At 36.6% G+C, this 27,012-nt stretch overlaps 1 protein-coding gene across 4 annotated transcripts in view; it reads left to right on the plus strand.

The window, feature by feature from the left end:
- RNF145 (ring finger protein 145) overlaps positions 1-24,911 on the plus strand; it is a 46,939-nt gene extending 22,028 nt beyond the window's left edge. For 2 of the 4 annotated variants that reach the window (XM_036224143.1, XM_036224144.1), the window contains exons 5-12: positions 3,594-3,829; positions 6,278-6,453; positions 8,928-9,068; positions 10,819-11,001; positions 14,678-14,825; positions 15,743-16,099; positions 18,309-18,504; positions 20,677-24,911. In XM_036224143.1, coding sequence (XP_036080036.1) covers positions 3,594-3,829; positions 6,278-6,453; positions 8,928-9,068; positions 10,819-11,001; positions 14,678-14,825; positions 15,743-16,099; positions 18,309-18,504; positions 20,677-20,906 — 1,667 coding nt within the window. In that variant the 3' untranslated portion in view covers positions 20,907-24,911. Of the gene's footprint in view, positions 1-3,593; positions 3,830-6,277; positions 6,454-8,927; positions 9,069-10,818; positions 11,002-14,677; positions 14,826-15,742; positions 16,100-18,308; positions 19,900-20,676 lie in introns of those variants that run through there. The other 2 variants (XM_036224146.1, XM_036224145.1) reach the window with 2 other exon arrangements.
- The last annotated feature ends 2,101 nt before the right edge of the window (positions 24,912-27,012 follow it).

A 27,012-nucleotide genomic window follows, 5' to 3' on the forward strand; every position in this document is an offset into this window, starting at 1 on the left:
CATAGGCTTACAGGAACGTTCGGAGCTCAGAGGAAGTTTACATCATACTGAACAAGGAAATTTAAATGTCAGCTGAGAGCACAGTGAAAGGAAGATATGCTAGAAAGAAAATTCTTTCCTAATTATTCCTGGTATTAAAGCGTTTTATTAAAGAAATAACTACATTTTAATGATGAAAATTCATTCTTTCCTGCCTCACTCCTCTCTACTCTCAGGTGTAATTACCCAGAGATGTAACTGGTTTTCTCTTGTCCCTTTCTGGGAATCCTGTTAATTGGGTAAGGTTCTCCTACACTGAGCCCGCTGACTTTCCTAACTGTTCCATTTGACTTTTCTTTCTCTCCTTTCCTCCCCTCTTTTGGTTTTACTTTCTGAAATTTCCCAACTTTATCTTCCAACACTTTTATTGTATTTTCTTGTTACATATTTTTAGTAGCCAGGAGCTTGTTTTTATTGAATACTTCTTTTTTACTGTAACAGTCCTTTTTATTTCTTAGCTGTATTATTTATCTCTCTGAAGCTTGCTTCTGTTCCTTACCTTCTCTCCATTTCCTCTGAGATCTTTTTTTCTGTTTGTTTTGGTCTTTGTCTTTCATGAAACTGCAGTTTCTCAAGCCTGGGTTAGAATCACCTAGTTATTTTGAATAAAAGATTATGAATACCGATGCATAGGCCTCATTTGAGGTTGATTAAACCATACATTTTACTTAAGTATTTGGGAGTGCTTGACTGATCATTTGTATTCAGGTGAGTTATTGTTTATTGGAATCTGAAAGCTTACCAATGGGCTTATTTCACAGTTGCTGTTCAAGTGGGACTGGCTGTTTTGGGGGGAATTTGGAAGTATACGGTTTGTGCGAGGTTTTTTTACTTGGACTTGGTCAGTTTCCCCAAAGAGAAATCTTGTCCCCTGTGAAGGAAGCCCATGTCCTAGAACTGGGTGGCAATGAACGTGGTAGCAGTGTTTGGAGCTCTAGAGAGATCTTGTCTTTTTGTGTGCATACTTCAGTTTTAATCCCTTCTTTTTATTGGGCACTTCACCTACCCTGGGGTGTCCAGGAGCATGTTCCAGCCTCTGTGAAGAGTAGGTATCAGTCTTCTTTCCAGGGCAAAGGAAAGAGTAGTGGCCTGGCTAAAACCGGTCAGCTGTCTCATGTTTTTGTTTTCTCCCCTATAAATGTTGTTGACATATCCCACTTGACAGCCTCTCTCTTTTTTTTTTATATGGGTTTTCCTCCTTTTTTGTGCCTTTATAAATGTTTTTCATATTATTTGAATATCAAGCTTTTTAAGGCTAAAACTAATACTTTATGAGAGAAAATATGTGTCATAGTACATTATTAATAAATGTGCAAAATTGGTTACTGTTTTCATAGTCTTCTAACAATACTATGACTAGAACACAAACAAAAATCCTAAAGTATTGTTTTACTTTTCATTGGAAGAGAATTTAACTAAATGATCCTTGTCTTTTGTAATTTTTCAATTACAGTTGACATACAATGTTAGTAGTTTCAGGTGTGCAACATAGTGATTAGACATTTATATACCTTATGAGGCCATCACCCCAATAAGTCTAGTATCCTCTGACACCATACTTAATGATTCTTAAATTAATCTGAAAGGTTACATATTCAGGAATGTCCAAGATATTCTGAAAGGATCAGTGAAATGGAATTGTCTTTAGAGGAAATCATTAAAAAAATATTGTCATTAGAGTAGATCATTAAAAAAATATGTTAAGTTCTGACACAGACCTAGATAGGCAGAAGATTTCGAAGTATACCAGAGTAGCATTTCAAACTAATGAGAAAACACCTGGATGATTCCAATAGCTAGTTCTAAGACAACTGACTAAAAATCTGGAAAAACAAACTTAGATCTTTACTTTTTATCTTATTCTAAAATTTCAAATGTGTTAATTTTTAAAATAAAGATTACTAAAAAGAAATATGGGTGATTACTTGCATACTTATTTGTATAATCTTAAGTACCAGGAGCCATGTAATTAACCGTGGTACCAAAGGCAGAAACTATTAAGGAAAAGGTTTATAGGTTTGACTGTTTACAATAAAAGCTTCTGTACTAATAAGAGCAAAAGGTTATTATAATATTCAGGCAAATGACATATTGGGAAAATACAATTACATGGCAACAGAGATCAGTATTTTAATCAAACAATAGAAGGCTACATATCCTAGTAGAAGAATGGGCAAAGAATGTGAGTAAGCATTGCACCAAGCAATTGCAGTTTTTGTTATTTGCTTATTGATAATGTCAGTGCTACTGGTAATCAACAAAATACAAATTAAAAGAAACTTGGGAAATATTCCTTGTCCTCATCTTCCTGAAATTATTTTCACTGTTGGCAATTTAGTGCGAAAATGGGCACCATATACACTAGGTGTTTTTTTCTGTAGGGTGATTTGGCAGTTTGTGTCCGAAGCCTTAAAAATGTTTCTTCTGACTTAGTAATTGCACTTTTAGGAATTGCATCTAAGAAAATATTAGAAAACGTGCTCCAAGTAGTTTATAAAAGGATGTCACAAATGTTCAAGCTTGTTTATAACAAAGCTTTTTATAATTATGAAATGTTTGGAAATAGCTAAATGTTAACATGATATACATTGAGTATAACATACAACTAAAAAATAACCATGTACATGTGTTTATTAGTGTGGAGAGATATATGCATAATATGTATTAAATTTAAAGCGCTAATTATAAAACAGTATGTAAATCTCTTATAAAATATTTCTGTATATTCATGTGCATAGAATAAATCTGAAAATATGAATAGCTAATATGAATATGCTATTATTCATATTCAAATATGAATAGATAATATGAATAGCTAACTTTTATTGAGTACCTATTAGGTTTCAAATACAATGCTAATGCTTTCCATGCATTTCTTCATTGCATAGACCGAAGGTATTAGCAGTGCTACCTTGGGGTGATAGGGTTATAAGAGCTCGAGTTTTTTTTCTTTTTACTTCTCTCTGTATTCTATATCTATTTTGTGACTTTTCTATAATGATCATGCATAATCCTCTATGAGATTTTGTTGCTTAAATATTTCAGTTTTAACTTTAATTATTGAGTCATTTGGGAGGGCTTGCATGGGCCTGTGAAAGCAATTGAAGATCAAAGACCTCAGAATAAATCTTGTCAGAGCGTGATCTTGGACAAGTAACTGTGTCTTGGATTTTATGCTTTTACCTATAGACGAGAAGAATTAAATGTTGAGCAGTTTTATAAAAGGAGCTATATATATGTACAACAGTTGTACCTGAACTATTATAATATTGAATTAGACATTTGAAAAACTTTCTCCATATTATGCATGCCATCTGGAATGTGATGAAGTCCAATAGATATTTGTGCTGCTTTTTAAAAATCAATCCTAGGGAATTGCTGCTTAAAATTCATAGGACATGTGAATATATAATTATGGTCAGATGAAGTTAAACTTTGACCTAAGAGATCTTAATTAGACTTGTGCAAAAGCTCTATCATCCTTATCAGCAGTGATTTTTGTTCTTATTTTCATGGATACCAACTCTCAAATGCATTCTCCCTCCCCATTTTAGGTCAGTTGGTGGTGTGTACTTTATGCTCCTGTGTCATGAAAACGAAGCAGATTTGGCTTTTTTCAGCTCACATGCTTCCTCTGCTAGCTCGACTCTGCCTTGTTCCTCTGGAGACAATTGTTATCATCAACAAATTTGCTATGATTTTTACTGGATTGGAAGTTCTCTATTTTCTTGGGTCTAATCTTTTAGTACCTTATAACCTTGCTAAGTCTGCATACAGAGAATTGGTTCAGGTAAGACTGACAACCACACACGGGTAGATAAAATTCTGCATAAATATTAAGTGTATTAAAGATTTAGTTCACTTTTATTTTACAGTGCTGGTCATTCTGTGTGACAGTTTCAAAATAGCAACTATTTTTAACCTAATTTAGGAGCATATGAGTTTTTTTAGGGAGGCAGTAAGGGAAGTGATTTCTCTGGAAGCAGACTGTCTGGATTTGTACTCTGGTGCTGCTGTTTACTAGCTGTGTAGCCTGGGGATAGTCACTTAAGTTTGCTTTTCTGTAAAATGGAGCTAATAATAACGGTTGTACTTAACTCAGAGGGTTGCTGTGAGATTTAAAGAATTCGCTGCCAGGCAGATGATGTTCAGTGTGTCCTAACTATTGTAACAAAGACAAAAATAATACAGAATTAAATACCTAGAGGTTAAATCCTGTTTTTGTTTGTTTGTTTGTTTTTTTTCCTGATTATAGCCCTTTTGTGACTTCAGTTTCCCCCCTGTGTTTGCCTAATTTGTTTAAAGTTCTGGTCCATAATGTGATGGATTTCATTTAGATATAGTACTTGAACTGATTTCGTCTGTGTAATGTGCTTCTGTTACCTTTTTTCTGACTACTCTAAAACAGATGATTCTCAGATACAAACAGATACTCAGGAGATAAATATTTCTAGTTGCAGCATACTATATAAAATAGAGCTTAAAACCAACCTTGGTATAAAGAGTGTTGAAATGGGCAATCTCTTCTACCTCTTGACCGTATGTATATATGACTTGAAGGTACAAGAAGCTCTCAGATTGACCAAACTGATACTACTAAGTGGAGCAGGTTTTTGTTGTTGTCGTTGCCTCCCCGGAGGCAGATTTCCCAGAAAAAAAATTTCCGAAGCTCTTGGCCTTAGCCTAATTCTTTTCTTCGTCTTACACAATGCTGGGAAATTCCTGAAAGTAGATCTTCCAAAGAAGAGGTTATTTTGACTCTCTCCGTAAAGAGCTGCTTCAGGGGGGAAGGGTTGTAGTTATAGTCAGAGGAAGAATGACAAATTAAATTTTGTGCATTTTTCTAGTTTGTAAGAAACAGTAGATACTGAGTGAGCACTAATTGGATACTGTTTATTTAATCACCATAAGGGCAAAGCCTCCATTTTTCAATGTTTATTCTTTTGGTTGCCGTAAGATTCATGCATCATCAGTAAGTGTCATAGTTGCAGATAAACTATAGATTATAAAGTTTGTGACCTGGAAACAATTCTATAGGCAAGAAATGAAAACTGTCAGGTTTTTTAGTGGTCTATTCCTTGAATGGAAAGGAGGAAAAGTATACTCTGTCTTTTACTGATCAGTTAGCTGCTAATAATAATTTTGCAGCTAGTTGGACAATTTTCTTTTTTCCCCTCAATATTTTTGGTTGAGAGAAAAGAGAGGTAAATCTTGACTAGATTTTAGAAAAAGCGTTTGATTTACAGATGGAAAAAATTTAAATTTAGAATAACCTGCAAATCAGTGTGTTTCAACTTAATACTTAAAAGATCTTTACCTGCCCACAGAGAGATACCAGAACAACTTTCAAGTCCATATATTTTAATTTAAGATCTTTATGGTTCATTGAAGCCTTCTGGTATCACATTAAGAGTTCCAGCAAACCCAGTTGACTGCTTAGTTTAGAGCATGTAGTCTGCCTGGGAGAACCCTGTTGTGGTATCAGGGTCTGGTCCCTGGCCTTGTAACTCCAGAAACTTGGTTACATCTGTGCTCTTAGGCTGACTTAGATTATGAGACTCAGTTGCATGAGAGATTGATTGTTTTATAGACTGGAAAGCTAATTTATTGATTTATAGTAGATTAATAAACATTTCTAGGTGTGCTTTTATTTTTCTTGGTGTTAATGTACTTGGCAAACCAAACTGAGAAATGCTACTTGAAAAATACATAGTAGGAACAAGGGGAATTGATTTGTTTGGGGGGGAAAATCTTGCTGTCTTTGCTTCACAGTAAACTTGTTCAGTATTGTTCTGTCCTCCATCAAACTATTTTTCATCTATGACATTCCTAAATAAACTCTGAAAAATTCTTCTTTTACGTTTCACTTTTTCCTAGTCCCTCAAGCAATATTACATCATTCATGCTTGTCTTGTTCATTTTGATTAGATATGAGTAAATTTACCAAGTCTCCTGGTACTGTAGTGTTACTCTGCATGCGACTATTTTGACTTTATCCCTGAACTATGAGGGCAGTTTACTGTGTGTCAACTGTTAATAATACTGTAAAATCAGTAAATTTTTAAAAACATGCTATTTACTAACTATATGTATAGAGGGAGCTTTGAGCAAATTTAGCTGAAACAACCTTGGAATAAAGATTCAGTTTTTCTCTTTAAGCACTTTAGGATTAACCTTGTCTTTGAAAGTGTTTATCGAAGTGATGTAAGATGTCTTCCTATCTTATTTTCTTATTCAGGTAGTCGAGGTATATGGCCTCTTAGCCTTGGGAATGTCCCTGTGGAATCAGCTGGTGGTCCCTGTACTTTTTATGGTTTTCTGGCTCGTCTTATTTGCTCTTCAGATTTATTCCTATTTCAGTACTCGAGATCAGCCTGCATCACGTGAGAGGCTTCTTTTCCTTTTCCTGACAAGGTAATTAATAAGAGCGTATTAATGCATATTACCTTAGGAAGAGAAAACTTTGATCTAGGAATGTTAAGTTTTACGAATTAACTTTTATCAGTCATATTATAGTACTTCATACCTAATTAAGGGAGCATTTTCATTCAGTGGCTGCTTAGGTGTGGCAGTGCAGGGAGGTGCTAATGTAATAATGGCGGTATAGTTGGCTGCACTATGGGCCAAAGTGCATAACAGATTGTAAAAATATTTTTTTCGAGTTAAATTATTAGTCAATTAAAGAAAAACGTCACTAAAATTAACTACTATTTTTTGAGTATTTAATATGTGCCAGCAACACTGCTATACACGTTTCTCAAACTTAATCTTTACAGCAGTCCTGAAAGATAGATGCCTTATTATCATTACCATTTCATAGCTGAAGGAACTTTACCGAGAGTAATTTGCCCAGGTGACACTGCTAAAAGCAGCAGCGCTCACACCGAAACCCCATCTCAGTTCAAAACCTGCAATTTACCTATGTGCTTTCACTACACCTTATTGTTTTGAAGGTTTCGCTTCATTATTGAGAGTGAGTCAAATGTTTGGTGAAATGAGTACTTCATTGTTTAACCCAAAGGAATTCTAAGACTTGATTTTAAGGTTTAGTCTTAAAAAAAGTCTTAAATCATTAGAGTCCTTTATCTACTTAAGTGACTTTGCTGTGAGCTTAGGCTAGATCCACATTTGTCATTTTTCCACTCTGAGTTTGAATCTCAAGCCCTCAGAATATAGCACATGGGGATATGTCTTTGTTCTCTGCCTCATTGTCACTTTAAAAGGCAAGAATGAAACTCTGCTCTCCTGGAAAGTAAATACAGGTGGATATAAGTCTTGAGTTTTAGTTCATAGAGCCATTGTTTCTCGGCAATCAAAATGCTGGAACGTGTGTACTAAGTGGTATAGGGAACAAGAAGTTTAAGACAAATTTATGGTCCTGTTATTTGTTAAGATTGAAAAATGTTATACAAACTTCAATATCAATAAAAAGGTCAGTACCTATTTTATCAAAAAAAAAATAGAATAAACTAGTTGGTACTGAGTCAGATTTTGTACTTTCTGAAAATAACACTTATAGTTGTTAAGGAGCTTCTATAAACATGCAGTAAATTGATGTCAAACACATTTTGATGGCCAATTTATTAGAAACTAAGTTTCACTGCTATTTACTTTTATGTAAATATTACGGAGGTGTTATGCAGAATTTTAAAATAATCCAGAGAGTAACTGAATTTAAAGAGATAAAATCCTGCGGTAATTTTTTTAAAATATACTTTCCAATATGTTTTTATTTATTTGTTTATTTATGTATTTATTTATTTATTTGAAAATCCTGTAGTTAGACTAGAATAATAACCTGAGTTTGAGACTGGGGTTGGTTTTGTTTTAAGCTACATTATTATCCATTGTTAAGCACAATCAGATGAAGTATAGCGTAATGTAACAGGTTTAACAAGTCAGTAAGCTGTGAGTAAATTTGGACTTATTTACCATGTAAGAAAATAGGACTGAGATTTTTAGATAAGGTTTAGATATCTTGCCAAACTAAATTTTCTCTGTATTTTTTTTTTTTATATATACATAGAATAGCTTGCCCTTTCTCAGAATAAGAATGCTTTAACTTGTTTTTTAACAGGGAAGTTCCCATGTGGTTCTTGGGTTAATTCATATCTCTGTAAGCATTGTTCTTTGACTTCTTGGTGCTATTTTGTGCCACATTATATTCGTGTGCCACTTTGCCAAAAAATAACTTATTTACAGAAAGAATTGTAAGTTTACCAGAATAGCCAAACTCAACAAACCAACAAAAAAAGCACACACAAACACTGTAGAACAGAAAGGTTTTTTTTGTTTGTTTTTTGCAGCTGAAAAACAGAAACTAAGATCTATAAATTATCTCATTGAAGAGAGAGGGGAAGAAAAAGTTTTATAAATTTCCCAAACTCTTTCACTTCCCCAAATCTAGATATAATGCTTTGAACTATATCTTAGATGCTGTGTAAAAGGTAAAAACAAACTATTGGTACCTAATTTTTTATATATTTGCAAAATACTTGTTAATATCTTCAATGAAAGTTTTTAATGTAATTCCAAAAAATATAAAAGTTATTTCCAAGATTTAGTGTAAGATCTTCCAATTCTCCTTATAATTGGTATTCATAGTAAACTTTTATGTTAAATATAAGTTTATGTTAAATATAAGATGTTTCAGATACGGTGCTATGTACTGAATATTTGCCAAAGAAACAGAAAAATGTCGGTTAGGATAATAATAATAATGGATTTAAATTAGAGTGAGTGGGAGATTTCATCTCACCTTTTGTTTCAGAATGTTTTAATTATTGAGGCTCAGCTTGGGTCAAGTTTGGTGGTTATTTAAAAACTTAAGATGTTTTTATTCCAAATAGAAAATTTTTATCTGTCAATATTTTCTCCTTTTTTTCTAGTATTGCTGAATGCTGCAGTACTCCTTACTCTCTTCTGGGTTTGGTATTTACGGTTTCTTTTGTTGCCTTGGGTGTCCTTACACTCTGCAAGTTTTACTTGCAGGGTTATCGAGCTTTCATGAATGATCCAGCCATGAATCGGTAAGTGCCTTACTCTGAAGATCTCTAGAAACTTAAATCTTACATATTACGTGAAGAGCTAGTGATAAACTTTTTTGTTGACGAATTTTAGAGGAAATTGAATTTTGAGGAGATGTTTTATTTTCGAATCTTCACAACATTTGCATTAAAAATATCATGAAAAAAATAAGTGTATCTTTATTCTCCATATATAAAAATGCATATTGGAAACTTTGCTAGATTTAAGAAATTTTTGATAACTTGTTTTTTTTTTTTTCCCATTTGAAGCATAGCTATATTGAAATCACATTTCTGTATTTGATATTTTCTGAAAGTTCTTTTCAGTATTTAAACATAATTTTGATACTGTTTGAAGTTTCAAAGGCTGCATTAATGAGAATGCAGAATAGTTAATCTACTGGTTATTAAATTACTAACATCAGGTATTGGCAAACCCTGTTGCTGCAACTTGTCGTCATCTCTGTTAATACAAAATTTTCATGGTTTATTTATGTAAGTTTATATAACTTTTTCTTAAAGTCTTTACATTTTATGGAATACTTCAAAATTAGTATATGCTAAATATTTTGTAAATTGGGGTAAAGTTTTTTTTTTTTTTGGTGTTTATTAGTTTTTTTTTATGACAAAATTATAAAACCCGTGGTCCATAATCTTGCCAGTCCCAGCTAACATCTTTTTAAAAACATTTTGTTTGCTCAAGATCCGAGTAAGATCCGTAATGCAATTGGTTGAGATGTCTCTTAAGTCTCTTTTTATTTACGTCCCTGCTGTCTCTGTTATTTTTTTTTTATTTGTTGAAGACATCAGGTTGTCCTTCCATTTTTCAGAGTCTGGATTTTGCTTATTGTATCCCCATGAGGTCATAAAACATGATCTATTATTCACTACATATATCTGATACATGTATCTTAAGTTTCATAGTACAGTCATAGAGTAAATTATTACTAGTAAGTTTATTGACTTGGAAGAGTATGTACATTTTAAATCCATTAGCAATTTTTTCTCCAGATTATCTGTTGGTATCTCGAAATTAGTCTGCCCATTTTTTCTCACATTCCTTGTCAGTACTAAGGTCAGCAGACTTTGAAATATTTGCTAATTTGTGGTTTTGAAAACTATACCTATCCTTTGATCATTTCTCATTTATTCCTGAGAGTTCTTTATAAATCAAGTCAATAGGATAAAAGGTCTTAGGATTTTGTATATATTTTCCATATGGAAATTGAATTAAAAAAAATTCATATTTACATCTTTTGCTTCTTATATCTATGTCTTTTGGTTCTTACATCTATGTCTTTTGGTTCTTATGGTGAGCTTAACGAGACCTTTCCTACTTCAAGATTATGAAGACATTCACTAATGATTTTATCTTTTATAATTGTAATGTAGCTCATGATATAAATATATATGTATAATGCAGTGGGTATCTAAATAACAATGGTAGAGGTATCTGGCTCATTAGTACAGCCTTGTTAGAGCCCTTTTATTTATTTAGGTTAGACGTTGCTTTTTCCCTCCTCATTGTATGCTAAAATAATAGCTATTATGTTTGGCATATGTAGTGATATATAATGACTATATAACATTACATTGATGTTATATGATAAGGTAATATTCTGATTAGATATTTTCTTGTCTAAATATCGCAATTGTGTAACATCAGTCTAAGCATTTATATTATTTTCTGTTGGAATTAAATGAAATTCTAATTATTGTTTCTTTGTTTTTCTGGAAATGTATGCTTCTTTAGGGGGATGACAGAAGGAGTTACGCTGTTAATCCTGGCCGTGCAGACTGGTCTAATAGAGCTGCAGGTTGTTCACCGGGCATTCCTGCTCAGTATTATCCTTTTCATTGTTGTAGCTTCTATCCTACAGTCTATGTTAGAGATTGCAGATCCTATTGTTTTGGCGCTGGGAGCATCTCGAGACAAGTAAGAAACTTCCTAAAAGAAATTTTTGTAATGTTCTTTGCATGAATTTGTTATCTGAATATTTAGATAATGTTTAGGGGCAGAAAATGCATGAATAATTGGTATGAGCTTAAGTTAACTTCATATTTTTATTTTTCTTCTATGTTTGACTTTTCTACTGTTTACTCCCAAGATTCCTACAGTTAAAAGTCACATCCAAGGCCCTGTAATTACAGATCAAGGTTTTCTTCAGAGAAATTTAATACTACTTACATTTGTCCAGTCTTAAAATTAAGAACATAGAGCATAAAATTTAGTCCAGTAAAAAATATATAATTTTATTCTGTGTAATGTTAGAGGAGAAAAAGTATTGAGAGAAACATAAATGAAACAAAAACGCTCAAACATTCATAAAGATAGGCATTTATGGAATAACGGCCTCATCTGATGGTCTTTTACACAGTTGGAACTTACTAAGGTTATCTTGACACCTTGCAGTACCAAATAAAATTATTAGAGGGATTCATGTCTCATATTACAGTAATTGTCTTAAGGAATAAAAGTTAAATTACTGTTGAGCTCTTTAAGATGTTATGTTGGCTTACTGTAATTTATACAAGGACGTTCTATAAGGGACTGCTTAAAATTCAGTGCCGCTGTTTTTTCTGTCATCTGTCTACGCTCTGATTATTACCAAAATACTTGCATGTATTGCTTCTTTGGTAGTGTTTAATGAGTAAGGGAGCAGGTAGACTTCTGGGAGATAGAATTTTGGCAGCAAATTTTAAAAACATTTCAAATTAACATTTAAATTATAGTTCATCAGATTTGTCTTTTTATCTCTAGATAAGAAACCCTTCTAAGGTTTTTTAGAAGCTTTATTTAACTCAGTGGTGAACTCAGTTAATAGCCACTTAAATTAAATTGAGTTGTTTTTGACTTATGTACCGTTACTATCTCTGGCACTTTTAGTATTAATAATTATATGAATTAATTTAGCATATATTAATAAGATTAATATAATGCTGTAGAAAGTTCTATTACCATAAGATTTTTATTGAATTTAATAAGAATATATGCATATATGCTTGTATGTAATACACATAAAAATTAGACATACATTTAAAACTGCATAATGTATATACTTTTCTGTGTATGTACATACATATGTTTGTGTGTGTGTATATATATATATAAATATATATCTACTTCCTTTAAATGGATCATAGCCACCTTGATTTTGAAAAATACATTTAAAGTTTTAAGGCAAATTGCCCTATTTAAGAAAATGATTTATAATTTATTACCTAATGTAGTATAACTACTGTTACAGTAAATCTTACCTGCCAGCCTTTCTTTAAAAAAATGAAATTATGTTTTGCATCTCAAAGCAGAGCTACTGACAAGTTTATGTTTATCCCTTAACTTCTGACAATAGATATGTTTGGCAAGAAAAACACCTTTCCAAAGTATCTAGCTTTAACTTTTACCAAAATGGTAATTCACTTCTGCGAATTACTAATTATAGATAATCCCACAGTATAGCATTTAACTTTGTGTGTGGTTATTTTTCCTCTTCCCTATAAAATAGTTACAGGTAGGAAGGAGGACTTATGCTACCTTTTGTCTCCTTGAGATGCTTTGCATAGATTTGAGAACATATTACAGATACTGATATTTAATTATAACAGCTTATTTTTATGCATCCATAAACTTTAAATATTTCAATTGAAATGTACATTTCTTCATAATAGTTTTAAATAATCAACGTTCATGTTTTATAAGAAATCATTAAATAATTTAAAGTCTCGCTATTCAGTTTACATGGATTGTAACTGTTTTATTTTTAAGAGAGGGGGTAACTGTTTTAGGTTTAAAGTAATTTCTTTCTAGAGTTGTGATCATTAAGTTAAAAAATTACTTCAACTCTGGCTTTTATTTACCCAGGATATGGAAGTATCTATTATCTTTTATTTAAAAAATTCCTTGTGGAAGTAATAAGGCCCTGCATTATCTATTTACTTATAAATTGGGTACATAAAGTTTATTGTTCTATAAGTAAATTTGTAGGGGGTGGAAATCACCCCTTTTTTTTCTGTCATACACAGATTTTTCAAAGTTCTGCTAAGATACTTATTAGGGAGGGTTTTTATAGATTTGTCTTTTAGAAATTGGTATACAATCTATTTTAAATTGGGATACATTTAAAGAATGATCTATTAGAATATTGCTATGTTATGAAGAGGTAAACACAAGAAAAAATTATTTTCCTTTTCCTTGTGCTGTAACTAGGGGGCTTCTGTGTGTGTATTCCACTATTGACAACAAGTAGGGTTCAAGTGGAATTAGAAACTGAAATCTGAGTCTTAAGAAATTTCTTGATTTATTGAGTGTCTTCAAAACATAGTCATGCATATAACTATTCCCCCATGAAATAACCATGATAACTTTTGTCCTGCTTACATCATAGGGCTTCGCATTTGGGTGTTTGGATGGGTAGGTAAGAAAAGGTAATAGCAGATGGAAAGTAATTTGAAAATATCAAGCAGAAATGAATTTTAAAGTTTTATTTGGCACTTAATTCAAACAAGTCCTTTCACTTAGGATCTGGGCTATATGAAGAAAGAGTTAATCCTTTTGTTAAGGAGTTTAAATTTGGGCAATAAGACGTGTATTCAAATATCCATATATATACACATATAGTTATTTTGATAATAGAAAATAAAAATGTAAGTGAAAACATATATAAACAAAATACATGCTATATATAAATAGATAATTGAAATAATACTGCAGTTTAGTGTATGGCAGGTTGGTACAGATGTTAAGAATTCTAAGAGGGTAGATGATTCCTGGAGAAAGGATTTACATTACCTATATAAATATATTTGTTTAGCTTAAAAGGTTTAGAAAAAGAGTGGACTGGAGGCTTTGTTTTTCTCTGGGAGGACAGTTAGTTAATTAATCCTATTTGTTTATAGTGAGGAACAGATGTTGACAAGTTAGGGCCAAAAAATTGGGAGTGGATACCAAGCTGGGAAATTTAGAGAATATATTGACAGTCTTATGCCCGTGGAGCTTTAGGAAGGTGGATGTGGCTAGCGGTGTCCAGGATGGATCAGGGACTAGGTGAGGAAGACCCGCTGGTAGGTCTTGGAACACAGTGGTTCGTAGTTCTCCCCCATCCTGAAGCGGTATGAGGATTAATTAAATACTGCTCATCAGAGAGCATATTCCTGTTAGTGGCACTGTGCTCACAGGAGCAGAAATTTTCATCACGGGATAGAGCTGGGTCAGGAGAGGAGGGCATGTGACTTCAGAACACAAATTACTGTTAAAATTGTTAATGTTTAATGCTGAAGAAAAAACAAACCAAAGCAACAACAACAGCAAAAAAACCTGAAGTCACTAGGACTGGGAATAAAACTGAAAGAAAACTATTGAGAAAAAAAAAAAAAGAATTGATGGTACTTGGCAGCTGATGGAGACTAAGAGAAAAGGAATGAGTCAGGTGGCTTTGAAACATCCAGCCTATGACAGGACTTGTCCTGAAATCTAGTACAGTGACCGGCATGGAGAAGGGTGGCCAGTACAGCATCTGTGAAATTTAAGCATGTCATAGGACCTAAGAGTTGGTAATGCAATTGTTGTGCTACTAGGTGACGGGCACTTTAAGAGAATACTTTTCTTTCTTTAGGAGTTTATGGAAACACTTCCGTGCTGTGAGCCTTTGTTTATTTTTACTGATATTCCCTGCATATATGGCTTACATGATTTGCCAGTTTTTCCACATGGATTTTTGGCTTCTTATTATTATTTCTAGCAGCATTCTTACTTCTCTTCAGGTAAGCCTGGGATTAATTAACTTTGTTTTTCCTTCTAGAAAAGGAATTAAACTTTTTCAGGATTAGTGATTATAAGTGGCCTATTTAGGTGATTACTTCCCACCCTCTTTACTAGAATATATTACATTTATTTTGAGCATAGGCGTTAGAAGGTAGGTTATTAAAATACTAGACCTGTCTATGTCACTGTATTATTTTTTATCATGGTAATTACATTTTGCAATTTCTCCTTTTCAAAATAGTATGACATAGAGCTGTCACGTAAATTGTAAATTAACTATAAAATATTACAAGATTTTAGTGCTTACTTTAGAGCACTTTTTTTAGTAAATACCTACTCAAAAATATCCATAGTTTTATGATATATATATAAATAACTGACATAAATATGTATAGTACAGACAAAATAAATACTTCATACACACAAATATGCACACATACAGTATTATCCTGGAAGTGATAAGTTTATTGAAACTTGAAGGTGAACATTTGCTGCCTGATCAGTAAGAAGTAAAAGACACTGGCACTGGCAGTAACGATTTATCCATCATTCCTTGTAGAAGTAAAGGCTTTTTCAAAGTGGAGGAACAGGTATGATTACAGAATTAGGAAATTCAGATAGAATTTTGATGGTCTTTGGTGACCTAGGGAGTTAGAGGAAGAGATGAGTCAGAAAAAATGACTTACCAGTCAGAATCGTTTTAGGGAAGTTGTTTCTCAAGATATGGCTTTTTGGTATCTAATGCCTGGGTTGCTGAGGTCACTCCCATTTTGATTACACCAGTGTCTCTTCTAAATATTAATATGACATCCTAAAAGTATTAGAAATATGTTTTTGTTTAAAGTCTATGAAAAAAAACTTTCTTAGTGATCACATTATTTTAATATACGGTTTCCCCCCGCCCCCCGTCCCCCAGGTTCTGGGAACACTTTTTATTTATGTCTTATTTATGGTTGAAGAATTCAGAAAAGAGCCAGTGGAGAACATGGATGATGTCATCTACTATGTGAATGGTACTTACCGTCTGCTGGAGTTTCTTGTGGCCCTCTGTGTAGTGGCCTATGGCGTCTCAGAGACCATCTTTGGAGAATGGACAGTGATGGGCTCAATGATCATCTTCATCCATTCCTACTATAATGTGTGGCTTCGGGCCCAGCTTGGGTGGAAGAGCTTCCTCCTCCGCAGGGATGCTGTGAATAAGATTAAGTCATTACCCCTCGCTACGAAGGAGCAGCTTGAGAAACACAATGATATTTGTGCCATCTGTTATCAGGTAACTCACACAGTAAGAGTCCATTTGGGTGGATCAAACGGTGTATCCCTTGGAACTTTAACCATATTAGTTAAATTTTCAGGCAGCATTATCTTCCAGGTACAAAGAAAGTGGGCCTCAGAAATTACTAGATTTGATAAAGTATTTCCATTTTGTTTCTAAATTATTTTTAATTTAGCCCCTCGAGTTCTAATTTACTGTTGTTTTCAGCATTGCTCACCCATAAATAAAGGAAAAACAGGTGCATTTTATGTTTTAATCCTGAATATGTTTACACACACACATGTATATGCTCTATCAAATATATACTGTTCATTGGGAGTCAGCAGCTTCTTAAAAGTGGTATGCCAAGATTCTGACTCTTTTCCTTCTGGCATTTCCAGAGTGAGGAAGAAATGTTCAGGTACTTTATGTAGGTGGAGTGAGTATGTGCTTACCTGTCGGTTGATAGATACGTGAGACAGATGCAAGCCCCTGAGAGGTGGGAGGTGGGGAGGTACGGTAGAGGCAACCAGTTGGCATACCTTTGCAGTTGGCCTACCTGGCCTCTGACATATGCATCATATATAGCTGACGATGGCCTTTTTATTAAAAATTGAAAGATGGTGTTTAAATCAGCTTTGAAATATAACAAGAAAAAATAGGCCAAGTGTTGAGTCACCTGTAGAAGAGGCTGTTTGAGTAGCAACTTTTATAGCTAAACTGTACCTTTGGAAGTGTGGGCAGGATTTATGAGCAACAGCAGAAGCTGTTCCTTTAAAAGCATTCTTGGAGTGTGGGCTGGCAGAATAAAACCATGGATAGTAGCAGTGAGTATACAGGGCATGTTCTTTCTCCAGGGCTGCTTTATAGTCCAGATAGAGTGTGTATGTATGTGTGCCTTTAAGACTAGAATCTAGAAGAAGCAGTTTTTCTAGTAAGATGCAACTACCACTTTTTTTTTTTTTGTATTGTTTTTGGAACACAATTAGGGTACTAGCAAAATAATATTTCCCAGGTGTTTTTTGCATCTGAGAGAACTGAGGCATGATGTAGATTCCACCAAGTTAAGTGGTCATCATTTTGGTTCTGACTCGTTGGCGCTTGGTACCTTAGTACTCAGGACAAAGCACAGCAAAGACAGATTTAGGGCACATCAGCTTCAGCAGTCTCTGTCTAAATATTCTGAGATTTAAGAGTCCTTTTTTTAATATTTTCTGTTGTCAGAGAGCACTTTTTTTGAGGTGCTCGAACTACCTGCCAATATTACACAGAAAATGGAAGTCAAATTGCTTAACTCCCCAGCTGGCTGCTTTTCCTTGGATGGCTTTCTGCTTAAAAGTTGACTCCCAGGTGCTACCAGCTCTTGGCAAGGAATTTCTGTGATAGCCACAATTGCTTGTTTTGGGACTTAAAATCAGTGGTCAGTTCACCAAATGTATATTCTTAAATTCAACTTTGTGTCTTCAGCCTTCCCTCCCCGAATATATCTTAAGCGAGGAATATTAATTTGGAGTTTACCACCTCGTATTCTAGTGGTTATCAAACTTGAGTGTGCATCAAAGTCACGTGGGAGGCTTGCTGTAACTATAGATTTGTAAATGCCATCTTCCGCTATCCCGATTTAGTGGGTCCGGGTGACCTACGAATTGGCACTTGGGGGTGAGTCTGATGCAAGTCGAGAAACCACTGGCTTATACAGACCATATCTTGAAAACGATATACATCTTTTCCTTAAAGAAATTGCCGCCTCCTTGCCAACGCCCTGGTGTCATGTGACTGATTTTGCCTCCTTGCCAGTAATCTCGTAATGGAAGACTCTGTTCAGCTGTGTTGAAGCATAACTGGAAAAGTCCTGACTTCCTCAGGTTTTCCGGGGCTCTCAGTGTGCTCGTGCCACACTCGTGGGGACCCAGTAATCGCACCGCTGCGGCTGTGTCACCGCCTGTTTCATACGAGGCAGAACCCGGTCATGAAAGTTGTTTCTTCCTCATTTTTGGTTTTCACTTTTAAAAATTATTTAGCCCTCGGTTCTTGCGTTATTTGAAGGGGTCTCTGATGACAAGAGGGTTCTTACTAACATGGAACATGAGTTTTATTCCAAGATCTGTGTCACAGATTTTCTGTGGGAAATTTGTGGGAAAGAAATGTTGCAACCAGAACCGTGGGGGATGGCAGCAAAGGTGTAGATAGTAGACACTTAGGAGCTTTCTTCTTCTGCCCCTTTTAGGACATGAAATCTGCTGTGATCACGCCTTGCAGTCATTTCTTCCACGCAGGCTGTCTCAAGAAATGGCTGTATGTCCAGGAGACCTGCCCTCTGTGCCACTGCCAGCTCAAAAACTCCTCCCAGCCTCCAGGGTTAGGGCCTGAGCCAGGCCCACAGCCTCACACTGCAGCTGAGCAGCACGTCGCCCTGCAGGAAGGTACTGAGCCCTCAGACCAAGAGCGTCCTCAAGGGGCTGGGACGCAAGCCGGTTCTAGGGACGATAATGAGTGCGTTGCCAGCAGATCAGATAGCCAGGAAGGGACTTGTGGACCCAAAGAATATCCTCTTAGTGCAAAAGAAGAAAAGCAACAGGAGTAACACTGAGAAAGTTAACTCCAGGGGAAGTTAACTCCCCCTGGGATCTGTGCTCTGATTTGAGGAATGAATGTATGAAGCGATGAGGTAGGAAACGACATTCCAAGGATCTAATCCAGGAAGTGCTGTCAGTGGAGACCACCTGCTTTCACGCCCTTGACATTGTGGGAGACATTTTGTAATGTATGCTAATCAAAATGTATTTATATGTCTTATGCCGGTGTTTTGTAGAGGTTTGCCAAGGAAATCTCAACAACTTCAGAAACTGCCCCTGGTATGTAAGGGGTAAGTAAAATCAGATTTGAGTGTGTGAAAGGGGCTAAAGAAAGGAGGAAAAAGCATAAGGATAGCATGGGAAGAAGCAGGCAGAAGAGGAACTGACATTTCGCTTTCTGTGGGACAGGACCATTCTTTGTGCAGAGCGTGAGCAGAGACCAGTCCCTTTCTCCGCCCCCTTTTCCCTCAGTTAAATGGAACTCAGTCTGGTGATTATTGAGTTTTGTACAGCACTGATCGAAATCAAAGATGTAAAAGCATTGATTGTGTTGAGAGATCAAAGCACGCTCATACTTTGTATGTGCTTTAGGGGAGGGGCGGGTGGGCACTTGGGCCTTGCGGGTGCATTCACATCATCTGAGACTCTTGAACTTGGTGATGGAGTCTTCAAAATTTTGATGTATATGAAACTTTTGTTGATATTTGTACACTGAGTTGGCTGTGTGAAGTGAGCTAAAACTCTGATGAACACTTTGGAGTCCACGTTAGTGCAGGAGACCAAAGTGGGAAGGGCTTTAGGCGCTGATAATGGCCCTCATGTACTTTTCAATCCTGTGTAATGTTTAATTCCTGCAACTGAATCAAAACAGTGTTAAATTATGGCAATATTTGCACTTTGGGAATGAGTACATAACTGTATGATCACACTCTGCAAATGCCACTTTTAAAGCTGTTAATAGACTTTGCACCTTTTCTTTGACAAGGATATGTCATATTTAAATTTTTACATTCATCATGGCTACAGGTAGAACTGGGGAGGGGGGAATGTAATTTTTTTATGGGAATTTTGATATGAAAAGAAACTAGTCATTTATTTATACAATAGGCCTGGCTCAAAAAGTGTTTTTCAGACTCGGTATTCCTAATGTGGGATGTGACTTTATTTTATTTTTCGTAGCAAATTTGGATGTAGACTGACAGACATAGCTGAATGTCTTAATAAATTTAAATTTGAAGATAACCTTGTTTTTTTTCCTGTGATTATTACTATAAAGTGTTTTGTTGAAATTCTGGTCTTAGGAGGTTTTGTTTTTCTCAGCCTAGGCTTCTTTTATCTTGACCCCTGTCAAAAATGCCCTATAGATGACAAAACTTTTTGATTGGAAAGGGCCAGTTTTTTGAAATCTATACCAGGGATAGCAGACCTAGTTATGCATTAGAAGCATCTGGAAAGCTTTTTAAAAAACATTACACATTTTTTAACCCCTCTTCAGACCTACTGAATCTGCTTTTAGGAGTGCCTGAGAACGTGCGTTTCAGAGCTTCCTGGGTGATTATACCCAACTAGTCTGACACCGACACAATTTTACATTTGGTAAAGAAGTGGCAAGACTAGATTTTTCTCCCCAGGCGGAGCTGGACGGTTCCAGCCATCCTTTTGGTGAGTCACGTTAGGCAGAAAACGGAGTAGGTGGCTCCCTCTAGTGGTAGTCAGGCTGCACAAAGACCTAGCGGCGATCTCTGATTTAAAACAAGATTTTTCAGCCTTTGTGTAAAAAGTACATTTTAAATATTAAAAAAAATTTTTGTGCCTTGTTTAAAGGCATTAAATTACAGAGTTGAAATCATTTATGCATGATGAACTTAGCCAAACTTGAGTATTGTTTATACATACGTCTGACCAACGGATTCTCATAAAAGACCAAAGGAAAAGTCCTCAGATGTTTTAATAAAAGTAGAGTTTTCTTTGGCGTCAAGTTTCACATAATAATAATACGACACTTTTTTACCTCCTAAGAGCACGGAGATCCCAGCTTCTACTTACCAAGACACAGGAGGAGCCTCTCAGCTCAGCAGCCTGGTGGACAAATAACACCGTCAGTGTGTATCCTTCGTTTCAGTCAGGAGAGCCGCCTTAGGTTACAGTCACTGCGAAGCTTCATGTCTCCCACGTGGCTCGTGTGTCCGTCTGCACGTCGGTGGTGGTGGTGCTCTTTTTTGGTGCGGATGCTCAGGGATCTAGTCTGATGGAACAGCCACTGTCTTGAACCTCCCCGGTGGTCAGGGCGAGGAGACAGGGCTCCAAGGGCTGCACATCAGCGATGCCACGCTCCTCCCGGCGCTGGATGTATGTCCCTTCTGCTCACCGCCCTGTGGCCCCACCAGGGCAGGAGGATATGGAAGCCCAGAAGGGTCTGTGGCCAGGAAAGAGGACATGTTGGCAGTGCGGAGGCTGCCACCCTTCAGTTGGAGCAACACTTAATTTTAGTTCACACATGAGTCAAAATTTGGGAGCAGAACTGTGAGTGATTCAAAATATACCAGTTGAGAACCTCTGACTTAATTCGTTTCTTGTTCTAATATGCTGGGAGAGTAGCATATGTCTTTCCAATGTTTTGTTTTTCAGCCATCTTTGTAATGGTTTCCAACTCACTGCCAGACTTTTGACCTAAGAAAACATTAAGTTTAACCACCTAATTTGTGCTACTGAAGAGGAAACAAAATCAGATTAAATTTTCCCTCTTGTTATACTTGATCAAATTAAGTGACACGGTATCACATCCCTTATGGGCCCCTTTTAGGCCACTTTTCCTATCCACTTAGTGATTGCCACTATTTTTTGGTGTGTGTATATTTTCACCCACGATCACTTTTCTCTTTAAAAAAAAAAAAAAAACTTTTAATCACCTTATAAACTTTGATGTCTAAGTTAGTACTAAACACTCGAAGCCCTCATACTGGTTAACATATTTGCAGTTGATGTTTTCATTTTTTAAAACTTGTTCTAGTGACCTAAATCATGCTATTTGCACAGCACGTCTCTTGAGGTCAATTTTCAAACATCAAACTGAACGTGAGGCTCCCTGGGGCCCCTTATTAGGGCCTCTGTGTTTTCTCTGAAGTATGCCATGTTTCCATGAGCATTTTACGTCAAAACACTGCTTTCCCAAAAGGGTTTGACATTCTGTCAAATTGTGAATATAATTAGATAACAGAGAAGGAAGCATTCTGTAGTTTCCAAGTTTAAAAGGGAGGGATTTTTCTATGGCTGTGGTAATGGGACAAGAGCCTTACAGAAGTTAAAGTATTATAAATTATGTGCCAATTTTTTTGGTGGGCAGAAACACCTTAAAAAAAAAGTTTTACACTCTAGTTGCTTCCATTCTTGTCTTCTGTAAAAATAGATTTTAAATAGGTTCTAGAAGAAAAATTTCAGAGTCATGTCAAAAGTAGGAATTACAAGGTTTTGATTGTTTTTTAAATGCTGTATGATTTTTAAAAAGACTTTTTCCTCATGTTTTTTAAATACTGCTTATTATTTGGGACGTTAAGTATTTGAAAAGAATAAAAATCACCCATAACTCACTTTTGGAATTAGTCTTTTCAAGTTACTTTTCTACCCAGTGACAGCAGAAATCCCTACCAACAAGCGTACTCACCCACCCAGAGTCACTTGACTTCTCTTTATAAAGTTGACTGCCTATCATTCAGCTTCTGAAATTCAAATACATTTCAAACAGTTTAATAATTGGTCATTATGGCACCACTATTTCTCCCACCTTTTTAAGATAGCGGATACTGTGACCCTTAAAACCAGGGATACATCTTATAGGTAGTACTTGCTTAGAAACTAATCAACAATGCTAGGAGCCACTTAGGGAACAAGTCATTCTTGCAGTCGCTCAGAAAAATACTTCCTTTCTCTCTCCCAGTGGATTCGACATTCGGTTGCAGTGCGTGGACAAGGCTGAGTCCAGGCAGGAGATTCGTAAGGAAGACTGCGCAAACCCTTCTGTTAACTACAGAAGGCAACCTCTTCGTTTTCTTTGATCTTACCAATCCTGATGTTGATGTTCTTTTCCTCATCTATTTTTTATGAATGTTGGCAATTTGCCCCTTAATTTTTCTTTCTATTTATTCTTAATAGATACAAAGCAACTCCTCGTTTATCTATTGTTTTACATGTTCTAAGGTAAGAGTATAGCTTCTGACTTACTGGAAATAATAGTCTCCATGTATGGAGACGAAATTCTCAGCCAATTCTGAATGGAATATCCTGTTACTTTTCAAATGGTTTCTTGCTCAACTGAAGTCTGAGTGGCATCAAGCCTGCTAGTTTCCTTTGACGATTGTTTATCAGTCACTTGGATTTCGGTTTGAAATCAGCAGTGGGAGGGGCAAGGGGGACTTGACTGTAACTTTTACTCCCTTTCAAGCTGTGTGAGCCTCAGCCAGCCTTTGTTTTTCTGGGTTTCAGCTTCATCTGAAAAAGTGATTTTTGAGATATTCTGTTCTTAGGATTTTGTCCGTCTGTATTATATCTTTACCACTGACTAGGCGATGAGCATCGTGAATATTTTTACATGCCATGCAAATATTAAACTTGATTAAGGGTTGGTTTACCACTGTGTTCCCAGGGCCTGGTACAGGGCAGGAGGTAAGTATCTACTGAGTGAAAAAATGAGCATAGTATGTGGCTTTTCGTATAAACCCTCTGGTTCAAAAATGGCAGAGAATTTTGTGAGTTCTAGAGACAGCATAACTAACATTAATGCCAGCTAGATGAAGTCATCAAATGGTTTTTGATTGTCCAGCTGAATTCAGATACAGAACTCGGAACTTCTGGAACAGAGCTTACAAAGCTGCGGCTTACAGGTGAAATCTCGGCTGATGAATTTTGCTTTGTTTTACGGTTGAGCCTCGATGGTGCACCCTAAAATGATGTCAAAAACATTTTTAATTACCTGCCGCCCATTTAAAAGTTGCAAGCCTATAATACAAACTCAATTTTCCAGTTTCTCTTAGAAAATTGGAAGAGCTGGCTCCATGAGGTTATTCATTCTTGCCTTGGCAACAGCAGGAGCTGAGGTGGGTTGAGTGGGTTTTGTAATTCACCCCTGATCCCCCACCCCACCATGACCTGCTCTTGAAAATGAGATTGTCATCAAACTCTTCTGTTTGCATAGGAGATACTGTGATTACTGGGCAAGTTTGGCTTCTCACTTACTGGAATTGTAAAGTATAAATATTCTGTATTGGCCAAAGTGAAAAATAGAAGAGAACCAGAAGCAATGTGAATAAATCTGATGTTCATTTGTGAACTGTAGGATCTGTATATTTTCATTTTTCTGTAATTATGATAATTCGTTGTTTTTTTTTAAGTGACTTAGTGTTTTATTTGACTCTATTTTCAATTTGGATCTGTGTTTGAATTTGACACTATATCACCATATTGTTGTGTGAACAGGCCAGTGTTTCTCTATCTTTGATGGGCATCGTAAGCAGCAGGGAAGCTTGTGACAAGCACAGACGCCCGGGCCCGACCCCACAGATTCCGGTCGGGTGTGTTTGGGATAGAGACTGAGCATCCGTTATCTTTTTTACAAATTTTGCAGATGATTTCGATCCGATGGAAATGTGAGAACATTTTCCCTAGAGCAAATATTCCTGCAGTTTTGGTGTGAGGGTGTTCCGTGTTTCGGGAACTCCTGCTTTTATGGAAGAAGCTTCTTGGAGAAGAAACGCACGTGAAGACGTTTGCCTCTGAGGAACATCTGTGGTTAAGGAGCGCAGCAGATCCAGCAGCTTGCAGGGTTTCCGCAGTGAAGCAGCCGAGCCTGGCGGGCACGTTGGTGCCAGGTGCCTGCGTGAGACCCGGCCTCGTCTACCACCCATTCTGGTTGACTAACCACCCAGAAATGTCTGAAACGATTTCTGTTTCAAGGTAAAACATTGTCAGTTTTTTTCACATGAGCATACAGAACTAAAGAACCATAGAGTTTGGGAAATAAACCAGCCTTCGGAGAGCTATTAGTGTGATACATTAGAATCTAATGTGAAGGTACAATTAACAACACGTCACTGTAGGATGTGGACTTGGAGAGTCTCCCGCCAACCACCCCTGATGCAGGGGGTGAGGGGTCAGTGTTTGCGTAATCTAATCATTCTTACCGAATCACCCTGTCCTGGTGACTATCACCATGTATTTAAAGAGAATTAAACAGAACGAGGGAACTGCCTCCCCTCCCCCAAGGCCCTTTGAACCCTGTGTTAACTGAGCCCATGGTTCTTGTTTTTTATATATCTGACACATAGATGTAAAAGTAGCATTGCATCTTTTTTTCTTTGATAGTCTCCAAAAAAATAATAGCTAACACCTCGTGCCATGTGCTCTTTTAATCCCTTTACGAAAAAAAAGTTCTTACACTCACTTCTTCATGTAGATATTATTATACCCATTTTCCAAATGAGGAAACTGAGGCATAGAGGAGTTCAACAATTTTCTCAAAGTCCGAAGTGGTAAGTATTTGAACCCAGGAAGTTTGGCTTCAGAGTCTACTTCAGTCATTACATTACGGTGTGTGCCTCTTCACAGACAAATGTGTTTCACAATTTTGTCATTCTTATACTTAAAATCAGTGGTGTTGACAGGAAAGGTATCTTAGGAACTACTTCCTGTAGACGTCTGTGTGCTGGGTATTTGCAGGTTTCATTCATTCAGTAGCCACCATAGATGATCTCTGGCAAACCCCCAAACCTCACCTCCTCCCCGTCTCCAATTAGCTTGACTTCCCTATGTCCCCATGGCATCCAATCAACCCATGTTTGTAAGTAACTCCTAGGCACCAGACGTGGGCTTAATGCTGGGCACAGCCCCTGCTTTCATGGAGCGTTCATGGTGCATTCAGAAGATGCACAATTAAATAAGAACACCTAAGGGGTGATGAGTTCCTTGAGCCGGGAGCCCAGCGTCTCTATTTGCCCATGGCTGTTTGCGAAATCTATTGTTCATAAAAGTCCAAAGTGACTAAGGAGAAGTTTAGACTCGTTGCCCCTAGATTCATTTTCCACCAAATATGAGAAAACATTCAATGTTTAAGATTGAAATATTCTTCGTGCCTTCTATAAGGCACATTTTTTTCCCCCACCAAAGACCTGCTCTCTGCCGCTCTGTCACTTGGATACTCTGCAGGTAGATCTGATGGGCCTGGGACCTTTGCAGCCTGTGTTCCTGATTGCAGCGTGGTTTCCCCTGCCCGGAACCGTGGTATTCTCAATACCAGATCTCTTGAATCAGCACCAGGCAAGTTAATCCTTGCTGTACTGCTAATCTACAGGCTCAGACTTGGCAAATGGAGCCCTGGGGCCTGAATCTGACTGGTAAAACTTTTGTTTTGCTTGAAGAGTGTTTCTTTAAAAGTCAAGCTAAAATTGGGAGATGGCGCATAAAAAAAATCTGAATTCCTGAGTTGCCTGGAAAAAAATCAGAGATCTAAGTCCATTCCCACTGTACTATTCCACAGGAGCTTAGGGGCTCCTGTCCCTTAAACTGTCCCACCCAGATCCCATCATCTGTGTTACCTATGACGACCCCTGCAGGTCGCGTACTCGGAAATTCCATTTTGACAATTGCATTTGCTCATCTTTTTGCTGAGTAGTGCTTCCATATGCACAGTACTTTCCAGCCATGAGTTGCTTCCTGCTTGAACAGTTCCCACCTAGGAAGCGCTGATCTCAGACACACACACACACACACCACTTTACAGGTTTATTATCCCTACTTTCATATTCACTTCAGATCGCTTCTGGCTCTTACTCCTTTTATACCTTCCTGATAGAATAAGGTTAGTGATGTTTTCCAAAAAAAAAATTGAAAAAATTAAGTAGAAAACCCAAAAGTGTATGATAGACCAGATTCTCAAATTCAAATGCCTACGGGAGGCGGGGGAGGGGGCGTGGAGAGGGCAGGCAGGTCATGTCAAGGGCTGAAGTGGGCCAGCTGGGGGCCTCGGACCCAACAAGCACTCACTCCTGCAGGAGGCAGCCCTCCCCAGCTCCCCTCTAGAGAATGTACCTCTACAGAGTACCTGTGATGCCGAGGGTGCTCTCTATCTGCCCTGGTCGCCATGACCTGTGGCTTTTGAGCACTTGAAGTGTGGCTAGTGAGACCAAGGAACTGAATTTTAAATTTTCTTTAATATTTATTAATTTAAATTTAAGTAGCCACATGTGGCTAGCGACTACGGTACTGAAACGAGCCTAGGTGATTATTGCTGAGCAGAAGTGAATGTGGGTCCAGCGTGGCCAGATTTTCTAGAGGATCCAGGAATATATATATATATATATATATATA

Source organism: Rousettus aegyptiacus, unplaced genomic scaffold (genome assembly GCF_014176215.1).
Source record: "Rousettus aegyptiacus isolate mRouAeg1 unplaced genomic scaffold, mRouAeg1.p scaffold_m13_p_7, whole genome shotgun sequence".
NCBI classification, from domain to species: domain Eukaryota; kingdom Metazoa; phylum Chordata; class Mammalia; order Chiroptera; family Pteropodidae; genus Rousettus; species Rousettus aegyptiacus.